The sequence below is a fragment of the Endocarpon pusillum genome (genome assembly GCF_000464535.1).
Source record: "Endocarpon pusillum Z07020 unplaced genomic scaffold scaffold1751, whole genome shotgun sequence".
Taxonomy (NCBI): Eukaryota; Fungi; Ascomycota; class Eurotiomycetes; order Verrucariales; family Verrucariaceae; genus Endocarpon; species Endocarpon pusillum.
Window position 1 is genome coordinate 50,990 of NW_006916069.1, and position 18,098 is coordinate 69,087.

The 18,098-nt window shown below is 48.4% G+C and overlaps 6 protein-coding genes across 6 annotated transcripts; 1 reads left to right on the forward strand and 5 right to left on the reverse strand.

The window, feature by feature from the left end:
* Positions 1-1,253: 1,253 nt before the first annotated feature.
* EPUS_07731 (uncharacterized protein) lies at positions 1,254-1,661 on the reverse strand (the record flags this gene model as incomplete). Its single annotated transcript, XM_007802636.1, has 2 exons — positions 1,254-1,504; positions 1,610-1,661. 2 exons carry the CDS (start codon positions 1,659-1,661, stop codon positions 1,254-1,256), a joined length of 303 nt encoding a protein of 100 aa, XP_007800827.1.
* A 2,120-nt stretch (positions 1,662-3,781) lies between these two features.
* EPUS_07732 (uncharacterized protein) lies at positions 3,782-4,559 on the reverse strand (the record flags this gene model as incomplete). The annotated part of the gene is made up of 2 exons (XM_007802637.1): positions 3,782-4,279; positions 4,377-4,559. 2 exons carry the CDS (start codon positions 4,557-4,559, stop codon positions 3,782-3,784), a joined length of 681 nt encoding a protein of 226 aa, XP_007800828.1.
* A 1,019-nt stretch (positions 4,560-5,578) lies between these two features.
* EPUS_07733 (uncharacterized protein) lies at positions 5,579-6,065 on the forward strand (the record flags this gene model as incomplete). The annotated part of the gene is made up of 2 exons (XM_007802638.1): positions 5,579-5,589; positions 5,672-6,065. The coding sequence occupies 2 exons, from the start codon at positions 5,579-5,581 to the stop codon at positions 6,063-6,065; spliced, it is 405 nt and encodes a 134-aa protein (XP_007800829.1).
* A 2,458-nt stretch (positions 6,066-8,523) lies between these two features.
* EPUS_07734 (uncharacterized protein) lies at positions 8,524-9,664 on the reverse strand (the record flags this gene model as incomplete). The annotated part of the gene is made up of 3 exons (XM_007802639.1): positions 8,524-8,861; positions 8,949-9,196; positions 9,378-9,664. 3 exons carry the CDS (start codon positions 9,662-9,664, stop codon positions 8,524-8,526), a joined length of 873 nt encoding a protein of 290 aa, XP_007800830.1.
* Positions 9,665-13,265: 3,601 nt separating this feature from the next.
* EPUS_07735 (uncharacterized protein) lies at positions 13,266-14,189 on the reverse strand (the record flags this gene model as incomplete). The annotated part of the gene is made up of 2 exons (XM_007802640.1): positions 13,266-14,046; positions 14,110-14,189. The coding sequence occupies 2 exons, from the start codon at positions 14,187-14,189 to the stop codon at positions 13,266-13,268; spliced, it is 861 nt and encodes a 286-aa protein (XP_007800831.1).
* Positions 14,190-14,744: 555 nt separating this feature from the next.
* EPUS_07736 (uncharacterized protein) lies at positions 14,745-16,364 on the reverse strand (the record flags this gene model as incomplete). The annotated part of the gene is made up of 1 exon (XM_007802641.1): positions 14,745-16,364. One exon carries the CDS (start codon positions 16,362-16,364, stop codon positions 14,745-14,747), a length of 1,620 nt encoding a protein of 539 aa, XP_007800832.1.
* Positions 16,365-18,098: the final 1,734 nt, after the last annotated feature.

Here is an 18,098-nt window from a genome sequence, read left to right on the forward strand (position 1 = left end):
TCGCTTGATTTAAGAGTCCGAGCTAGTCATACTTCTGCCTGCTTCTTATAATAGTGTTCGTCTTGGAAAAGTTGTGGCTCATTGTCACAAGAAAGAAGAGCGCTTTTTCTTGTACATGAGTATATCGTTGACATCCCTGCTAGCATTGGCTTCCGAGTATTTCTAGTAAAGTGAGAGGCGCATACCACACGGCCGCGTCCCACTGCTGAGTTCAGAATTTAAGCTGGTAAAAGGAGCGAGAGAAGAGAATCGAGGGTATCTCCCGAAATGACCGGCGATCAAGCTGTACCACTGCTGTTTGAGAAGCTTTTGACGCAACAGAAGGAGACGACGACTGGTCAATCAAGGTCCACCAGCACGTCCATTATAATCCCAATGAGCTTGCCCTTAGACCTACTAGTTCCGATAACGCAGTAGTACCCACCACCCACATTGTTCTCATTTGGCGACCTGAGCACGTAAGGAGGGTCTTCTATTACCTCGTCAGAGCACGCGTTCTTAGTAGAGCTCATTACAGTGTAAGCCGTGTGCGCAGTATTGTACCAGATGCACGCTGTTTCGCCAGTCTGACCGGGGTGGTAGGAGGCCGATACAATGATGGCAGCTATCACGATATCTCTCATCAAAACGATATTAGCTGGACCGAGTGGGCTGCAAGTAGCATTGAGTCTTGCACGGCAAGGCGTTAGCTTCTAAATCATCGGTCAGTGCATGTGTCGCTCAAACCTCTGTCCTGACATCCGGTACAAGCAAGATTAGGGAAAGAGAGGACCGGCACCGTAGAGACCATTCGAGCTAAGTTCTTAGTGGGTAGTGATGGGGCTGCGAGCATGATTCGCAAGAAGCTTAACATACCATTCGATGGTGCGAGCACGGATACCTGTTGGACAATTATGGGCTGTGGGCCGACCCCTGGTCAGGCGAATAGAGTTCCCTTTGTTTAAAGCTGATGCAATAAGATTAGAATAATATCCCTCTGTGACGAAGACTGATCTGGAAAATATCCTGCAGGAGGGGGTTTGCACTAGTAACAGGAGTGAAAACTTGCTAAGTATATTAGTTCGCTTATGGTTTAACAACCTACTTAGGATGGCGCAATGGCCAAGAGCAAAAACTGATGATTTAGTGGGGTACATTCAGTCCGGGAATCGGCTGAAGAGAAAAGTGATCCAGATCCCCTTCTCCCACCGCTCCAAACTGCAATCATCGCCTTTCCCAGCCTGTGGCGCTATTGGCCTATTGCTTCTCCCTCCTCATCTCGGTTGCTGCTGCTGCTGCAGCTGCAGTTGCTGCAGTTGTTTGAGCTGCTCTAACTGCTGGAGCTGTTGAAGTTGCTGTAGCTGAGCGGCTTGGTCCGGTGTGATAGTCTGTTGTTGCTGTTGTGTAGCCGGTTGTTGTCCACCGCCAAGGAGACCACCAGTCAGGCCGCCAACGACACCCGTCACCGGTTGCAGGACGTTGTCGACCGTGCCCACAACAGGGTTCAAGACACCGCCTAGGAGACCTGGGGGATGATTAGTATGAAAGTGACTCAGGGAAAACTTTAGAACGACCAGCACGGCGGCCGCAACAACAATGGGATGTAGAGATGGGAAGTGACGAATCTTACCAGGCTGCTGTTGGCCATTACTATTTCCGCCTCCTCCCAATAGTCCTGCCATATCCAGAGAGTAAGGAAGTACGGGTTGCTTTAGAAATTATTTCTTGTGAGATGTGGTAGATTGAGGTGATTTGGATGATACAAGTCGAGGGAACAACGACCTAGGCACAGATTTTACCTCCAATGCTCCGTACACCAGAATCCAGATATGATGTCATGACAAGGCGCTTATGAGTGCGGCAAGGCTTTTACGATTAACAAAAGGTTAGTACTATGTAGTATTCCAGTCACCTGGACGCGTAGGGGGATCTGAGGGATCATCGACGTCAAAGGCGTTGGAAGATCAACATCCTGGAAAGACGAAGCCGAGCACCAAGCAAAGGATGAGCTTTTAGGCAGAAATAACGCCGTCACCTGCAGCAGCCGTACGGGGGTTCCACCTTGTTTTTGGGCCTTATCTACTGCGGACAAGAAGTTGTGAGAACTGGTGCTTCATCCCTAATCAGGTTACAGTCGTTCTGCAAAGTCCTGGCACTTTTCATCCTCTTACACATCACTGCTCCACAAATTTACAGAGGACTGTACTACAAGACAGGGAATTATGATAGTATTAGTTAAAGAAATCTTTTCTGTGAATTATAATTCTCAAGCAGATTCAATAAATAGACTATTGATGAAAGATGTTGTCGGACATGCAGACTACGTGGACCCTGCGCTAAGCTTACCTGCGCTCATCCTACCCTGCGCTAAAGCCTGCCCTGGGCTAAGTTTGCCCTGCATTTCCGCTGCGAAAAAATGAAGAGATGAAAATCAGCACATTATCTTATAAATACGACAACACTCAATGATATTTTCCTTAGTTGACCTCTTTACAGGATTTGCATGTATTCGTAGCTTGGGAAATGTGAAGAGTTCTTGTAAATGAGTAGTGGTGGATTGTTGATTTGAGGATTTGCGGTTGCGGTAGGTGTGCTGGGTTTTGGGTTAGTTTCAAGTGTTTTACCCGTAAGACGCTAGTGTGAGATCTACTAGCGCTTGTCAATCTGGCGGTCGGTTAGACCTTCTTCCGTAACTATTACCGGTGGGGCCTGAAGTTATGTTAGCTCAGCACTAGTATCTTTACTTGTAAACCCTCTCTGTACAGAACAGCTATCAAAAGAAGTTAGAAGTAATGATGTAACTTATTGGAATGGATACACAGCGAACAAGCTTTAAAGTGACGAATGGTATCATCATGTCTTCGTATTAAGAACTAGCTGCTTTTAGCACCAGAAACTATTACTTCAGGCCCCCCCTGTAGTAGAGGGATCACTTAAAAATAACGCCGGCACTTCTCGGAACTATTGTAATACGTAGTATCGTGACTTTACAACTCACTAGTACGTAGCTTCTAAGGTGAACCTCGAAATTTCGATCCACAGCAACTATGAGCCAGAATCCGTGGATCTCAGCCACCCTGTGTTGATACCCTGTGTTGATACCCAAGGTGGACGATAGCCAAGGAATGAGTAATCCGTCTTTCTCGAAGCTTCTCTGACTGATATTTACATAGTACACAACTAATCCAATTTCAATACAGCTATAGCGTTATGAGCTTAGGCTTCACGTACATCACTTGTTAATTGAAGACACTAGCACTGTGCGATGAGTACGTCAGCCTGCTACTGCGGTAGATCATGTCGTGTTAGCGTAGCATGTCCAATCGAAGGGAGCGGAACGTATGTGATGTCGAGATCAAATTAACCCCAACTGCGGTTTTCCGACTCCTTGGACCCTCAAAATCCTGTCTCGGATCACAAGCTTCATCAGCCCCCCAGTTCTGTCCGTCTTCATCTCCCGTAACCTTCATACGTCCATCCAATGGCCATGATCACAAACTTTCACACCTCCGTCTCCAGCATGCCAATCCGAAGAAGGTGTAGAAGCGGGAAGTCGAAGAAGGGAGGGTGAACGATGAACGAGGTAGCGGTGGAAGTGGGGATGGGCTCGTCAAGACGGATGACACACTCTGAGGAGCGGTTCTTAGCCGTGCGCAGTGTTTGCTGGGTGTGGGATGCAAACTGCTGACGAGTTCTCCATGTTTGAGATCTGCCTAATATGGCGATTTTGTCAATCTCGAGTCCGACCTCACCTTCCTGAGGGCTCATTCTATATTTGCTCCACCTTCCTTTATCAGCCCATTCATGCTCCCTCGTCGTCCTTTCTTTTCCTGCGCTCCTTCCTGATCAGCTCGACCTCAACGACCTTCCAACCATCAATCTTGGTTGCCAAGGCGTCGTCATCGCGATCGAACCACAAGACCCATGACTTCCGCTCTCCGTTATCGTCCCAGCCCTCGGTCGCGCGGCCTTTCTCGTCCTGCTCATCCAAGTACTCGACTTCCTCGACCGCGACAAAGCCCTCCCAACCTTCGAGCGTGAGTCGCTTGTCAATGCTGGTGCAGTCCCAGGGCCCGACAATGTGGCCCTGGGAGGCTACTTTATCGCCGTAGCGGAGCTCGTACGTGTCCACGTCGACGAAAATCCAATTCAGCTGCGGGGGGTCGTCGCTTATGGTGGAGACGAGTCCTTCGCCTCGGCGACCCCAGGTCTGCTCCGGGTAGGGTAGAAAGTAGCCAGCGAAGGGATGACCTTTGGGACGCTTGTCACTGTGCCTCTCTGCACGTGTGGCAATGTAGAGCTATGCGGGCAGTCAGCCTTGATATGCTCGGTTCAAGATTTTTGACCCATCAAGCGGGCAACTCGGAAAATGCACCAGAGAGTCGGGAATGACGCACTCTGCCGTCGCGCAACTCGACCGGGCAACCATCGATTTCGCTGCAGGAGCCAGAGACGACGAGATTGGTCTTTGCGCCTCGGTGGCGTTCCTTTGCGCTCTGGCGTTGGCCCTGGCGAACAGCTTCGACGGTGCCGATGATAGCTGGGCAGGCTGCTATGGAGGTTATGATGCCCAGGACCATATTTGATCGTGGCGGCAATGTGATTGGATTCGATGAATAACGGAGAGTTTCAGAAATAAAAGGGTTTACGACACCGTTTGTGGAACTTGACGTCCAGGGGATGAAGGTGGTTAAGGGTTAGTCACTGTCCGGAGGGAATCACTTGACGGTGTACTACGTAAGAAGCAAGAAGGCAGAGGGGCAAAATCAATGTGCAACCAGGGTGAGCTGTACACAAGGCGTCCGTTTGTCACCATGCTAGGAATTGGAATTGCCCAAGACTTTGGAAAGTTGGAGAGACATTTGCTCGCGATCTAGTACTACGTAGTTAGTACTGAGTGCGTATTGTTACTAGTCAGTACGCAGTATGCTAAGACCACATCAAACAAGCGCAGGAGATTCCCGGCAAGGTTAAGCCAAGTTTCAGCCAAGTCTTATCCACTGCGGGTAAGCGCTGAGGGGCCTTGGCGCCTCGCGCTTACCTATTCTGTCCGAACTTCGTATTTAGGATTCTAGGCTAAATACTCACCACCACCACACAACTGCTTTCAGCGCAGCCATGCGTCAAAGGTTCAACGGTTACGCCCTTTCGTGCCAGTCCCGAGTCTCAAGTCTTTCCCACACGATCACTATCCAGAACCATTGATTGTGTGAAGACTAGTATCTAGCAATACTGCGTACTGTATCTCCAATCACATCCATCACGAAATGTCACATGCACCATGCACCGTAGATTGCGTTCGTTAGCGTGGCACCGGCGGAAGAAGGCTGCGGGTAGGACTTGATACAGTGATGAGAAACCTGCTTTTCGAGAAGTACCTCCTGTGTATGCAGAAACTGGGACATACAATGAATGAGCCTGGCTGGGGAGTGATCCAAGCCACCCCCGTCACCGTGCCTTTGTGACAGCCTCCGGACTTGCCAATTTTTTGTTCAAAGTCAGACTCATTCTCCATCCAACCTCGTGCGCTCTGCGTCCCATCCTCAGCTCACCTCACCTTCTCCTCGTCCAGCCCTTGAAGCGTGTAAGTAACCAAAGCATGTCTGAAGTGTGAGCGTTCACTCTGCTGTCTCTCTTCCTCAACTGATCCTGCCATACAAACAAACGCTAATTCAGCTCCACTCTCTCACAGCGCCGCTAACGAAACCCAGAGCCCTAACAAGGCCGACGACGCCAATCTCTCGGACAACAACGAGGCTCCATCTCCCACCCCGACCCCCACTGCTGACAAAGACAACAACAACATCACCATGGCGACCACCACCGACACCAACGCCAAGCAGACCATGACGGCCCAGCAGTTGGAACAGTCCCTTCCAGCCGCGGGCGACGAGCTAGCCCAATTCGTGCCCAGCGCCCAGCGCGGTCGCCGCATCGTGCCTGTCCACCAATCGCGCATCGCCGACCGTCCTCCAAAGGTCGGCGAGAAGGACAGCAGTCTCAAGATCAAGATCGAGCTGGACCTGGAAGTCGAGGTAGAAATCTATGCGCGGGTCAAGGGCGACGTCATGATTGGCTTGATGTAATTAACGTCTTTTTTCTTTCTTGTCTATAGGTTGAGATCTACGCCCGCGTCAAGGGCGACGTCACGATCGGTTTATTGTGACACTCGTTCTGGGTCTTTTTTTTTCTCCAACCTTACAAAAAACTCTTTTTTTTGAGTGGGTACGCTTTTTCTTGTAGGCGGTGGTAGTGATAACGTGATTGTGTAGTACCGCAGACCCGTCGAAATGATACAACAATCTCAACGCCCTCACTACGCAAGAAGAAGAAAGATCACGTTGGTTTTTCACTATCGCCGCCCACCGGATACTCCTATTTACCTATCTACCTACCTACCTACCCACCTGCCTGCCTATTTCGAGCGAGACTTTTTGAGGATTATGTTGAAGGGTGGAGGTGGAGGGGCGGATGTTGTGACTCGAAGAGGAAAAAGGAAGGCAAAAGAAGGGTTTCATTTGTGGGTTGGATCTTTTGTGTGGGTGTTTTCTATGGGGCATACATTAGCATACCTCCTTTTCCCAAAATCACTACTATTTTCAAACGACGCAGGAATGTTCCAATGCCTCTTGGTTTTACCGCTGCGTGCCCACCATACGGTGTCACAAACGTGTCATGTGATTTGAAATAGCTTTGTCCCTCCGCCTCAACGACTCATTAGCGTCCAAAGCGGGGTTGCTGCCTGGCCATCGACAAACTACTTAACAGGAAGAAGCCCCCTTAAAAAAAATGGTAAGAGAGCCGTCAAAGTTCGCTTAGAATTAGCCTAACCGTAAGATTGCTTGGAGTGTACCAGGATGTGTAGCTAAAGCATCTGTAATCCAATGGGATTTCATCATTCACAGCGTTATTTGTCCAGAATATGGTCTTATTGTGGTCAAAATATGCCTCTCTTATCATGATAATACTACAGTACTAATTGTAGCATAGCGCTAGTAGCAGCTAGTTCAGATACAGCGCCACATCAATGTCTAGAAGCTTCTTTGGCCATTGTTCATATCAATTGGCCACACTAATACCGCTAACTGTTCAAGGCCTAGATGTCTGGTTCGTAGCCTGTTTTAGTGAAAATATACTAGCGCTGTACTACAAATACTTACTACAGTACCAGGCCTAATTTGTGTACCCCCCTCCCTGGTCAAAATATTTTACAAACGTCTTTTTTACATACATATCCTTATAAGCATCCCTGTCACTATTTTGCACAAATTTTGCTCATTCTGCAGATTCCGCTTATTTTGCTTTGTACACATTCTACTAATTCTGCATAAATACTAATAGACTTAATAATAGGGTGACAGCTATTAGTACTCCATAGGATGCTACATCTTCTAATTATCTTAAGAAGCTGCTTTAGTCGATGCAGAGAAGATAGCAAGTTATTATAGATGTCAATGAAAAGTAAAAACTTGATTGTAAAGCACTAGTCCTATTTAGGCCGTTTTGTGGGCGTCTATACTCAATTCTACATAGTACGTTTTGTACAGATACTAATGTTTTCAGCAGGCGGGGGTACAAAAATTCGGCCTGGCACCGTAGTATGTCTAGTACCATAGTATAGTCCTTATTTGACAGAATAGTTGCCATTCCCACTAACTATTGGAATTGGCCGTCAGCCAAACCTTGGCCTCATATGTCACGTGACTGCGCACGTACCACTCCGCACATCATATTAGCCTGCTCCTCCTGAGATAGATTCTGCAAGGTAGATAGAATTCATTCATCCACTTCATCACAAATGATGAATTACCGTCATTTTATGCCAGAAAGATGGATATCTGACCGCAATTCTGCCTCGCGGCACCAGCAATTCGAGGGTAGCGTCAAGTATTTGCAAAAGTTTCGCAACGCACAGTACCATTCGATGATGTGAGCACGGATATCTATTAAGGAATCAAAGACTGCATCTTTGAAAGTGATTACCCACATGCGTGGGTATTTAGGTACAGTCCAGTGGGACCATACTGGCTTCTCCACAGTTTGCTAATGTATCATATAGATCAGTCATCTCCTCAAAACATGGTGGATGCGTTATCATTCCCGGTGAAGATGGCCATATCATGATATCAAGTTAGCCACACTTGAAACAATATAGACTGATGGTTGATAGGAAGTTACAGGCTGTAAACTCAATTGGATATCTCCAACGCTGGAGAGATGGCCAAAAGCCGCCAGGCCACATCAGCCTCCTTCCAAGAATTCGGTGGGCGAGTGGAAATCAACAGCATCACTACGGAAGAAGTCCTCGAACAAGCAAAAAGAAAAAAGCACGCAGGACATAGGCGCATCGAGAAGCCGAATTGTTCCAGCGGGAGGAGTATACGGTTTGGTTGTTCTTTCTTGCTCGCTCGGGATTTCTCTTTTCCCGGCTCTCTACTACCATGAATGATGAATGAAACTTGGTACCACCACCACACTTGGCCTTGCACCAAGCCCAGGCCCCACCACTGCTCCGTGTAGTTCTCTACGGCCCCCAAAGCTGATCTAGGAAGCAGAAGAGGGCACGTCGTCACAATTCGTCTTGTTGACTGCATCCGCCCACTTCTCATGATCGGCCGACAGGCGCTTCAACGTCTCCCGGACATGTTCCACCGCGTCCGCTCCCAGCGCCAGTCGCCACGGCAGCTTTTCGACCCCCGCCCATGGCCCGCTCTTGGTGAGGTAGTCGACCATCACTTTGACGCCTTTGAGCGGGTCGCCAGGCTGATTCTTGTTGACCTGGTCCAAGTTGGCTTTCATTTGCTCCGCGAATGGGTAGTCCGCGATGGTCCTCTTGGCCGCGGTGCGGTTGGCAGATGTCAGGAAGTTTGTGCGAAAATAGCCTACGAGAGATTGGCAATTCCAGTCAGCCTGCTAATTTGCATGGTTTTACCCTCTACCCCATCCCCAGGCTGTTCTGGGTTACATACCGGGCTCGATGATTGTCACATCTATACCGAATGGCTCCGCTTCTAGCCTCAGGGTGTCGGTGATGCCAGCAACAGCAAATTTCGTGCCACAGTACACGCCCACGGCCGGGGTGCCTCGCCAGCCTCCGATGGATCCAAGATTGGCGATCGTGCCGGATTTCTGTGCCCGCATGTAAGGTAGGATGGCTCGGATCATGCGTAGAAGTCCGAAAACGTTGCAGTTGAACTGGGCTTCGATCTCTTCCTCACTATACTCATGATCAGGAAAGTCAATGCTCTAATCTTTCTCGGAGACCATGAAGGAAGTACAGAGAATGAATGTGCGGTTAAGCGACCCATATGCCACCTGGGAGGGGGGAAGAGGGAGGATAGATGATCCAACGACCTGGATGAACAACACAAGTAGTCAAACAAGCGCCCTCTACTCACCTGCAAGCCTCGACCATACCCTCAAGAAGGTACCCGGCATTGTTTACCAAGATGTCGATGCGACCGTGCTCCTCCACAGCACTGGCAACAATTCGATTGACGACTTCATCCGGTTGGCATACGTCAAGCTCAACCGTAGATGCGCCTAGATTCTTGAGTTCCGCCAATTTATCAGCATTGCGGGACGTGGCGATGACACGGTCTCCGCGCGAGAGCGCCTCGCGGCAGAGCTCCCAGCCAAAACCACTGGAGCAGCCGGTGATGAGCCAGACACGTTGGTTAGCCATACTGTGACAAAAGGGAGAGGTGAGGGAAGTGCTTGACGATAAGACTGATCTCACCGGCAAAGCAGGAGGTGTCTTCTTGCTAAAAGCTATAGTTTATCAGCTGTGTACAAAGGACGAAGAAGTAGAGGGATATTTATCTCCTAACCCTTCTGCCGCAGCCCACATGCTGTCTGAGCCCAAAACAGCCGAGGGACATGTACGGAGTCGTGCTTCCATGGTTTCTATATACGCTAACTACTACGTAGGGTTGCACGGAGCAAGCTCTATATACGTGTATGCAGCGGACTGGGGCACCATAATTGTGGCGCTGGGGCATCATAAGGTTTAAATGTAGTTTTAGTGCGTGATTACTCGATAGTGGTTGATAGCGACAAACACACCAAGACTTTGGTTCCCGAAGACTTGGCGTATGATTTTGTATTAAGTATATTTCTATATATAGAATATATTATTCTAAAATTCATAAAGTTGATAAAGATTAATATGTCAGGATCCCCGGGGAGTGCAAGGGCAATAGAACAGTAGAAGGTCGATAGATTGACTTATTAAGCGCAGAGAACTAGTATCTATGTGCAAGAAGAAGGATACAAGTAGTAGAATATCCTCTTAAGTCCTTTGATGCGCAGAACAACGAATCTTCTGCGTAGAATAATGCAGAATCCACCAGAGTCCTCCTGGCCCTTATACCGTACGCAGGGCACGCGCTTGGCATGCTTAGCGCGCATAACACGGAATGCATTGGGAACTGACCGAACGGTGCATTTGTAGAGGTGTATTTAGCAACGATGCATTTGGCGTTTGAAAATGATTGGTTGATAATGGTTATCTTGCCAAGGCTGCAGCTGATTTTGTCAAGACACTTAAGAAAAAAAAGATTCTAATTTTATTAACAGGCTCTTAGCCACTTCTTAACGGCTTAGATGGCTTTAGAGGGCCCGGCCTAATCTTACTCGGCCTAAACCTTAGCCCTTGTGTTACGCCGCGCCAAGTCTGCCAAGAACGCTACGCACGCCTAGCGCGCGCGCACACACAAATGGAGAACTCTACACTCTAGGAGTCAGAATTTCTCCATCGTTCGACTTATAGAAGTCGGGAGTCCATCCTTCGTCGCCACTGCTGATAGTGCTTTACGTATGCGAGGCGCATGCTATTCGTACGCTAGATTGTCACGTCGCTCACAACCCTTGGCACTCCTGACACCTTGATAGATTAGCCTGACCAATATAGTAGCCTAGAAACACTAGTGCTATACTATAAATACCTATCCCTAGTACTATAATAGACAATTAAAATACTACTTGCATAATCTTATCTTATCTTATCTCTAATTCAAATCCTAGTATTCTACTAAGGTTGCAAACGATCTTAAAGACAAACTATCAAAAACTAAGATGAAGGTGGCTAGCTTCTCAGCCATACTCTAGCGATAGTCAACTATCTCTAACGTACTCCTCTGTAGATGAATAGTAATATAGATCTCAATTGATAAAGCATTTTTCTATGTAGTGAATAAGTTCTACTTCCTTAAAAAGAATCCTTTGTATCTAAAACTTATATCATTAGAATCAGGAGAAGCTTAACATCAACTCAGTCTATTGTTTATATGATACAAATCCATGGATGAGCGTCAAAAGCTGTTGCTGTTTCTGTTTGATAACGTGGCGCCAGCAACTGCGCACAACCTCCAAATTTGTCGCAAGAGTTTCGCAATGCACAGTACCAGAACAGAAGCATTTCCCTGTTGCCAATTGGCTTTATTCTTGTCCGCGCGGGCGTTTTGCTGCCTGTCTGTACAAGGCACTCACTCGCTTGTCTTGTTGTTGCCGATTACCATTGGGCCGTGGGACTCTCATTCTGCCTATATTTGACTGACATACTAGCCTGCCTGAATTTTTGCTGTTGCCTGTGCGTTCCAACCGATGGGGGTTGCAACCCCCGGACATTGATAGATCTGTCAGCCGAAAAATGACCGCGCCTTCAGTGGCTGCACAACGAGTTGATTAAATCTGCTGACAAAATACGCGATCTCCGGCACCAAAACTGAGGAGTACAACCTGTCTCAACGTTGATAAGACCTATCAAGAAGATCACACAAAGGCGCTTTACGCAGTACTAAGGAAAGCGGAAGCAAGGTTGCTGGTGCAATTGCGTTCAGCCGCCAGCAGGTTCAAATGATTAGCTGTACAAGGTCAAAGCGACGGTCAGTGGGAACTGTGATTGCGAGGCAATCAAGGAGGCAGCCAGCCAGTTTCTTCTTTACGTGTAAGAGATAGGACGAGGAGCGGATGGAGATGAGGTCAGAGTGGGCCTGGCAAAATGGGCAACTTCAGCTTTTTCCTGGCGGAAGAGCGGCGGGATGAAGAGGCGGAGGGGTGGCGGCCGGAGCTGGCAGCAGTGAGAGCCACCATCCCGGATGCTTTGCAAGGGGCGACAGGAAGATTAGAGACGGAGGCAAAAGAGATCGAGGAGGCCTAAGCTGGCAATGGCAGCGGAGTGGATGCGAAGACAGCTCGAACAGGTACGTAGCAGGATCTGGGCTAGCAGTCGTCAAAAGACGCTGGATAGCTGACCCTAGTTATTCGATATTCTAAGAATGTAGGTTCACCCATGCAGAGATCTCAGATAGGGAGATCACTAATGACAGCGGGGACATGGCGCTGGGTACGGGCTTCCCAGGCCTGCCACAATCACAGCATCCACTTACATGAAAGGCCTATCTCGTGTTCGACGATACTACGTACAGATGAGCATATCCCCACCACTATTGATCATCTAGTTATCAGCCATAGCAGTGCCGCTGACCGTTCGAAGTTTTGGCTGGCTCATCGAGAGTCCATTCTGGAGCAAGAGTACGAACCTTCAGCCAACATTACCTGTTGCCGGTACCGTAGTGCTCATTACATTCTACTACGACACTCGGCCGAAGCATCCCTAGTACAGTGCTAGTCTTTGGGCATCGAAAAGCTGAACAAGACCACTAAGCTAATAAATGATACAGTTATATAATATCAGGCGGTTTTTTGTAAATATTGACAAAGAAGCTTTTTACACCGCACGGTGACGACGTCTCATAAAAACCAGCTGTTCTTGGACACTATGCTCGGGATACTTTCTGTCTCCTACCAGAATTCAGAGTATCTAACTACGTAGTAAGATATATCGACATCGAAGCGCCGTCCCTGCATTAGTAGTAGTAGATTAGTAGCCCCCGGGCCTGCCTCGGTGCCCGAAATAGCAGCAAATGCATTGCCAGAACGCAATCCTTGGCCATCCGGGCCACTCCACTAAACTTTTATGTAGCCGCCTGCCACTGGCGCTGCAGAGGGCAGGTTAAAAGCTTGTCTACGGCATCCCATACTGCCCCGCAACTGAAGACAAGCTAGCACCCACTAGTAGGTATCAGCACCTCATCTCGGATGCTCCAAATGAAAACAAGCCCCTAAGTAAGAGAATGCCTCTGAAATTGGGTCTCGCAAGGTACTCGCCCATGGTCGAATGGGAGGCAGGTTGGATGGAGTGGCATGAACTGGCCATATGACGTTTCCAGTTCCACCTCTCCAGCGTCTCCAAACCAATTCGATAGGACCATCCAGGTCTGGAGCTACTTGAAGCGTATGGTCTCCATAATTAGTTGGGCAATGGACATGAGCCAAAAGACGGCGCGAACACAGCCTAAGGCGCGGCTTTTGAAGATGCTGCTGCTTGATCTCGAATAGTTTTCTTGTTCCCAATCATTGCGATTGCAACACTTTTTCAGCAAACTGGTTTCCACGATGAAACACATGAAGAGGACCAAACCGGCCACGGAAACCAAGAGAGATGAGCCTATGTCAAAAGCCTTGCCCAGATCATCGTTTGAGCCGGATTTGGCGAAATAGTTTAAGCGAGGCTCGGTTGAATTCGTGATGGTGGAATCTGGCTCCGTCCATCGGTCAGATCTCGTGAAATTAGCAAGGTCGCCCGTCAAGCTGGCCGCGCCTGGGCATTGTGGGAAGCACGCTGCAGGCAGGACAAGACCGGTACTGATCCTGTTCCCAGACGGCATTTCATGTGGTCTGAACATGGGGAATATATTGGTCTGCAGGACTTTTTTGTAGTGAAGAATGATCGTGAGCACCAGAGTTCCTAGGGTAAAACCAAGTTGGGCACCACCGCGGAGTCTTGAATCAGTGTGCTCGTAGGTTATCAGAGCGGTGGTGAAGTAGGATGAGCTTGCAATCAGACAGAGGTAGCATACTAGGTTGTAGTGGTACGCCGAAATCGTGCATTTCATGACCGTTAATGTGGGGATAGCGAGAGCCAGACTGGTAATCACTTGAGCCAGAGTCAGAACTGCTGAGACTTTGCATAGCTTTTCTCGGATGCGTGGGATGCTTTCCTGCCTTTAAACCCAACATTGTCAGTTGATCATCTTCAGTAACATTGAAGGATTTTCTCAGTTCTACCATTTTTCAAACATGGAGGCTTGAGGAAAATGGTCAAAAATTAGTATGGCGAAATTGATAGCCAGTGCAAGAGCTGCCATGGTAACGCATGCAGCGAATGCCTAGTAGAAACAATCAACACAGCCGAAAGATATATAGCTGTTTCCAAGACGTACCCCGACACCCCACTAGAGCCTTCAGACGGTAATGATAACGGCAATCCGCATGTGATATTCTTAGCGTTAACACAATCTATGGTATCCATAGGGACTGAAAGCTTCCGCGGGATTCAAATGATACCAGAGCGTCCAATACAAGTTGCTGTAGAAATGAATTGCGTTGTAAAAGGGGGAAGACTCAAAGGTGAGAACCAAGAAACGCGAAGAATGCAAAGCTCGAGAAAGCATCGAATCTTTTCGAGCACTGTAGTAGCTTAATCCTCCAACTGACCATCAATTTGAATATAAAGGCAAACAAAAATAGTCAAGAGAGAACAGGCTAAGCCCAAGTCTGCATGACCCTTTCAAAGACATATTTGGGCCCAAACAATTTGATTATTTGCTGGTCTGGTTCCACGAAATAGGTGCTCTAACGCACAGTTGATTCAGCAGCCTTGGCAGATTTTGAATAGACACCTTCCAATACTTAACAGTAATTCAGTCATAGAACCTTCTTTTCCTCAACCGATCCATTATCACAGAATCACCAGTACCTGTCGTCGATATTGCAATGTGTCCGACACTCTCGCTTGGCTTAACGTCGCCAATCCGTACAGTCAAGTTCTGCAAATCCCGAGACCTGTCATTGTCATCGAGGTACGAGCCCTTGGAGATGCTTGGACAGTACCGGTTGTCCCGGATCACGGTTGATATATTCATCGCAAGCCTCGGACCTGAAGACATCATGATGATGGCCAGTCCACAGACAGCAGCGGCAAATGCGATCAGCGTGACCAGCATGAATATTGTTAGCCAAACCACGGAGCATTGCAACACGTCTTCTGTTGTGTTGATTGTAGCGAGTACGGTGCTGGTCAAACTGGTCTTGTATTTGGGGTCAAATTGTTGAGAACTTGTTGCACTGAGATTGAAGTCTCCATTCGTGCCCATCACTAGCTGACTGCCGATGGACACGAGCCAGTACGTATTCATAATTTGTGTGAAACGTGAAGTGATTAGTTTGTCATCAATTTTTTGAAGGTCTGGTGCCTCACCTAAATGCCCGGGGCTGTTGGAACTGAAGGGGGTGTTTGGGTTGTCAATGTATCCAATCATTGCATTTGAGCCCCCTCCTCCATTTTGCCTCCCTGCGATAGAATTTGCGAAATTGTTGAAGAAGAGGCTTGGGACAGTGTAGCTGATAGCACTTGTTCCTGTCCATATATCGAGCATGGTCCAGTTGCTCTGCAGATGATGGACTTTAGACTCTCTGATACGATTTGGGACACATATCCCGTCAGAACAGAAAATCTCCGTCTCCACATACACAGTTCTGATCTGGCATTCGGAGAGAAGTTCCGGATATGCACCCTGAAGTTTGATACCGATTCTCCGAACACCGAGCTCTGGGCAATCAATAACGCTGGTTCTGGAGAGAAAATTATCCGCATTGCAAGCATCTGTGGCGCGATTTCCCGCGGTGAGGGAGTCGTTATAGTAAACTATAAAAGGTGGATAAAGAAAGTTCTTTGATCGACCATTGTTCACAAGGCTGTCCCACTGAAAGGATTCAAATGTCGGAACGATGGTTGAATTGACAAGCTGCCGAGGATTAGGCTGCCAAGGACTGCACTCCAGATCCCAGTACCATGACTCCAAGGAAAGATTTATGGACCGGTGGTCCATTTTTGGCAGAGAGACGATGGGAATGCCGATAAGCGAGGAAAAATCATCTGTGCTGTTTGCGGTGACTTGATACCAGCCATCGGGATCAGCTCGGCCCGACGACATACGGGAAAGCTGTGGAATCTTGACATGATTCCACAAATCCTGAGGTGCAGCCTTGAGGCCGATGGGACTGATGAGAGCTGCATTTAGTAGTGTATTTGGGGCTATCAAGGCTAGCTGGCCATCTGAAGTGCCCCCCCTTAAGTCGCTCCAGTTGCTCACGTTTAGGTAATGCAAGGGAAGACTCGTCGTGGTTGTATTAGTGCCAATAGTTAAGATGCGTAATACTGCTTGACTGCTAAGTGGTGAAAGCAACCAGAGCATAACAAGTGCGATACCGATAGTATTCAGAGCAATTGATCGTTTGAGTCCAGCCGAAAGTTGAGTCATGAGAGTGCTCGACACCGACGTGCTTCCAATCAGCTGGTCTAGCAAGCCGACCTTGCTGCCTCTTTCAAGCTGCCAAAGAGCAAAGGATCTTAGCAAACGGCCGAAGGTTGCTGCAAAAATAATGGAAAAGAGGGTCGAAAACTATCTGATATTAGTTGAAACATACTGGATATACATAGGCTGCAGCTCACGATCCTGGCCGTGTTCAGTAGATAGTCTGCTGAAAATCCAAGGTCCTTTACAAGGGTGCCATTAAAAGTACCACAGTGTGGCAGCGTAGGCTGACATGCCAGCCCAAGACAAGATTCCGAAGATGTCAACGCAGATATTGAGTAGGATGTCATGGGCTGGACGCTGCAGTGTTTTTGGAGCCTCATTGAGCAAGTCTCTTTGTTCAATAGAGATATTGCGATTTTCATCGATATCATCATCTGGTTTAACATTATGTTCGCTAATAACTTTAGAAGCCATCTAGTGCAGGGTGTGACAATGGTACTGAAATAAAAGATACGTTTAAGGCTTGAAGAGTACTAAAGGTTTGAAAAAGAAAAGAGGGAAGATATCAACAACAAAAGCCTAGAACGGGCATCTCAAGGAGGAAAGATAATAAGACAGTCCATCCTGCACAGTCCTCAACATGGAGCCTCACTGTCAATATCGGCTTTGCAGATACGAGAATTCCGGCCCCCGCGCACAGCATACCGCAGCCTGGGTACCAACCTATGCCAGTGAGGCTGGATGAAATATGAGCCTGGGTGTAGGACAAGCCTGGCCAAGAAGGTGCAGGTGCAGATATATAAGATGATTGAGGATTCTATCCATCAATCAGGTCCTTTTGCCGCCTGCATAGCACAAGCTGGGACTAAACCGAAAGGGGCAACGCACCAGCACCGATTCAACTACGAAAGTACGTAGCCGCCTGCCACTGGCGCTGCAAGGCGGGTTAAAGTTTAGAGCTTGTCTACGGCATCCCATTCGTACTACGTATTGATGCCCGGCAACCAAACCACTAACCGCCAGGCTAGCATGTACTTATCAGCACCTCGCAAGCGCCTGCCCCTCCAATTGCGCCCTGCTGATTGCTCCATCCCTCGCCCGGGCGCTTGCATGCATGCTGCCCATCGGAGCCCGGGGGCGGGGAGTTTCGAAATAGAATGAATCAATGAGCCAATGAACGAATCGTCACTGGTCAGCGTGTGCGGCGGGCGACCCGGTTCAGCGCTCTCCGTGCTTCCTCTTGCCGCTTGGGGGTCGATATCCACATCCACATCCCACATCTACATCCCAGATGGACTGGGGGGGGATGGGGTATGGGTACGGATAAGGATATGCGGGCGTGATGATGGGGATATAGTAATGATATTCTAGCCATCTGCTTCGTTTTCGTTTTCGATTTCTTCTTCCCCTATTCTGATCCCTCTGCGCGCTGGGTTTCGTGTTGTGTTGTTGTGTTTTTTTTTTCTTGCCGATCGCCGTTTCGATTCTGTTCGTCCATCAACGTCCTCCCTGACAGTGACCCATTCATTCCAGCTTCCTCCATCACTTAACAATATATTCTACACCAGCGACAAAGATGGGCCGCTCCTCCGCGCACATCTCTGCCTCGGCAACGCAAATCTACCCACCCCCTCCCACCTCCCCATCAAAATCCCCACCCCATACTTCTTCTTCTTCTACCTCCTCCTCCCACACAACGACAGCCTCAGGCTCCAATCTAAACACCCTCTCGCCAGC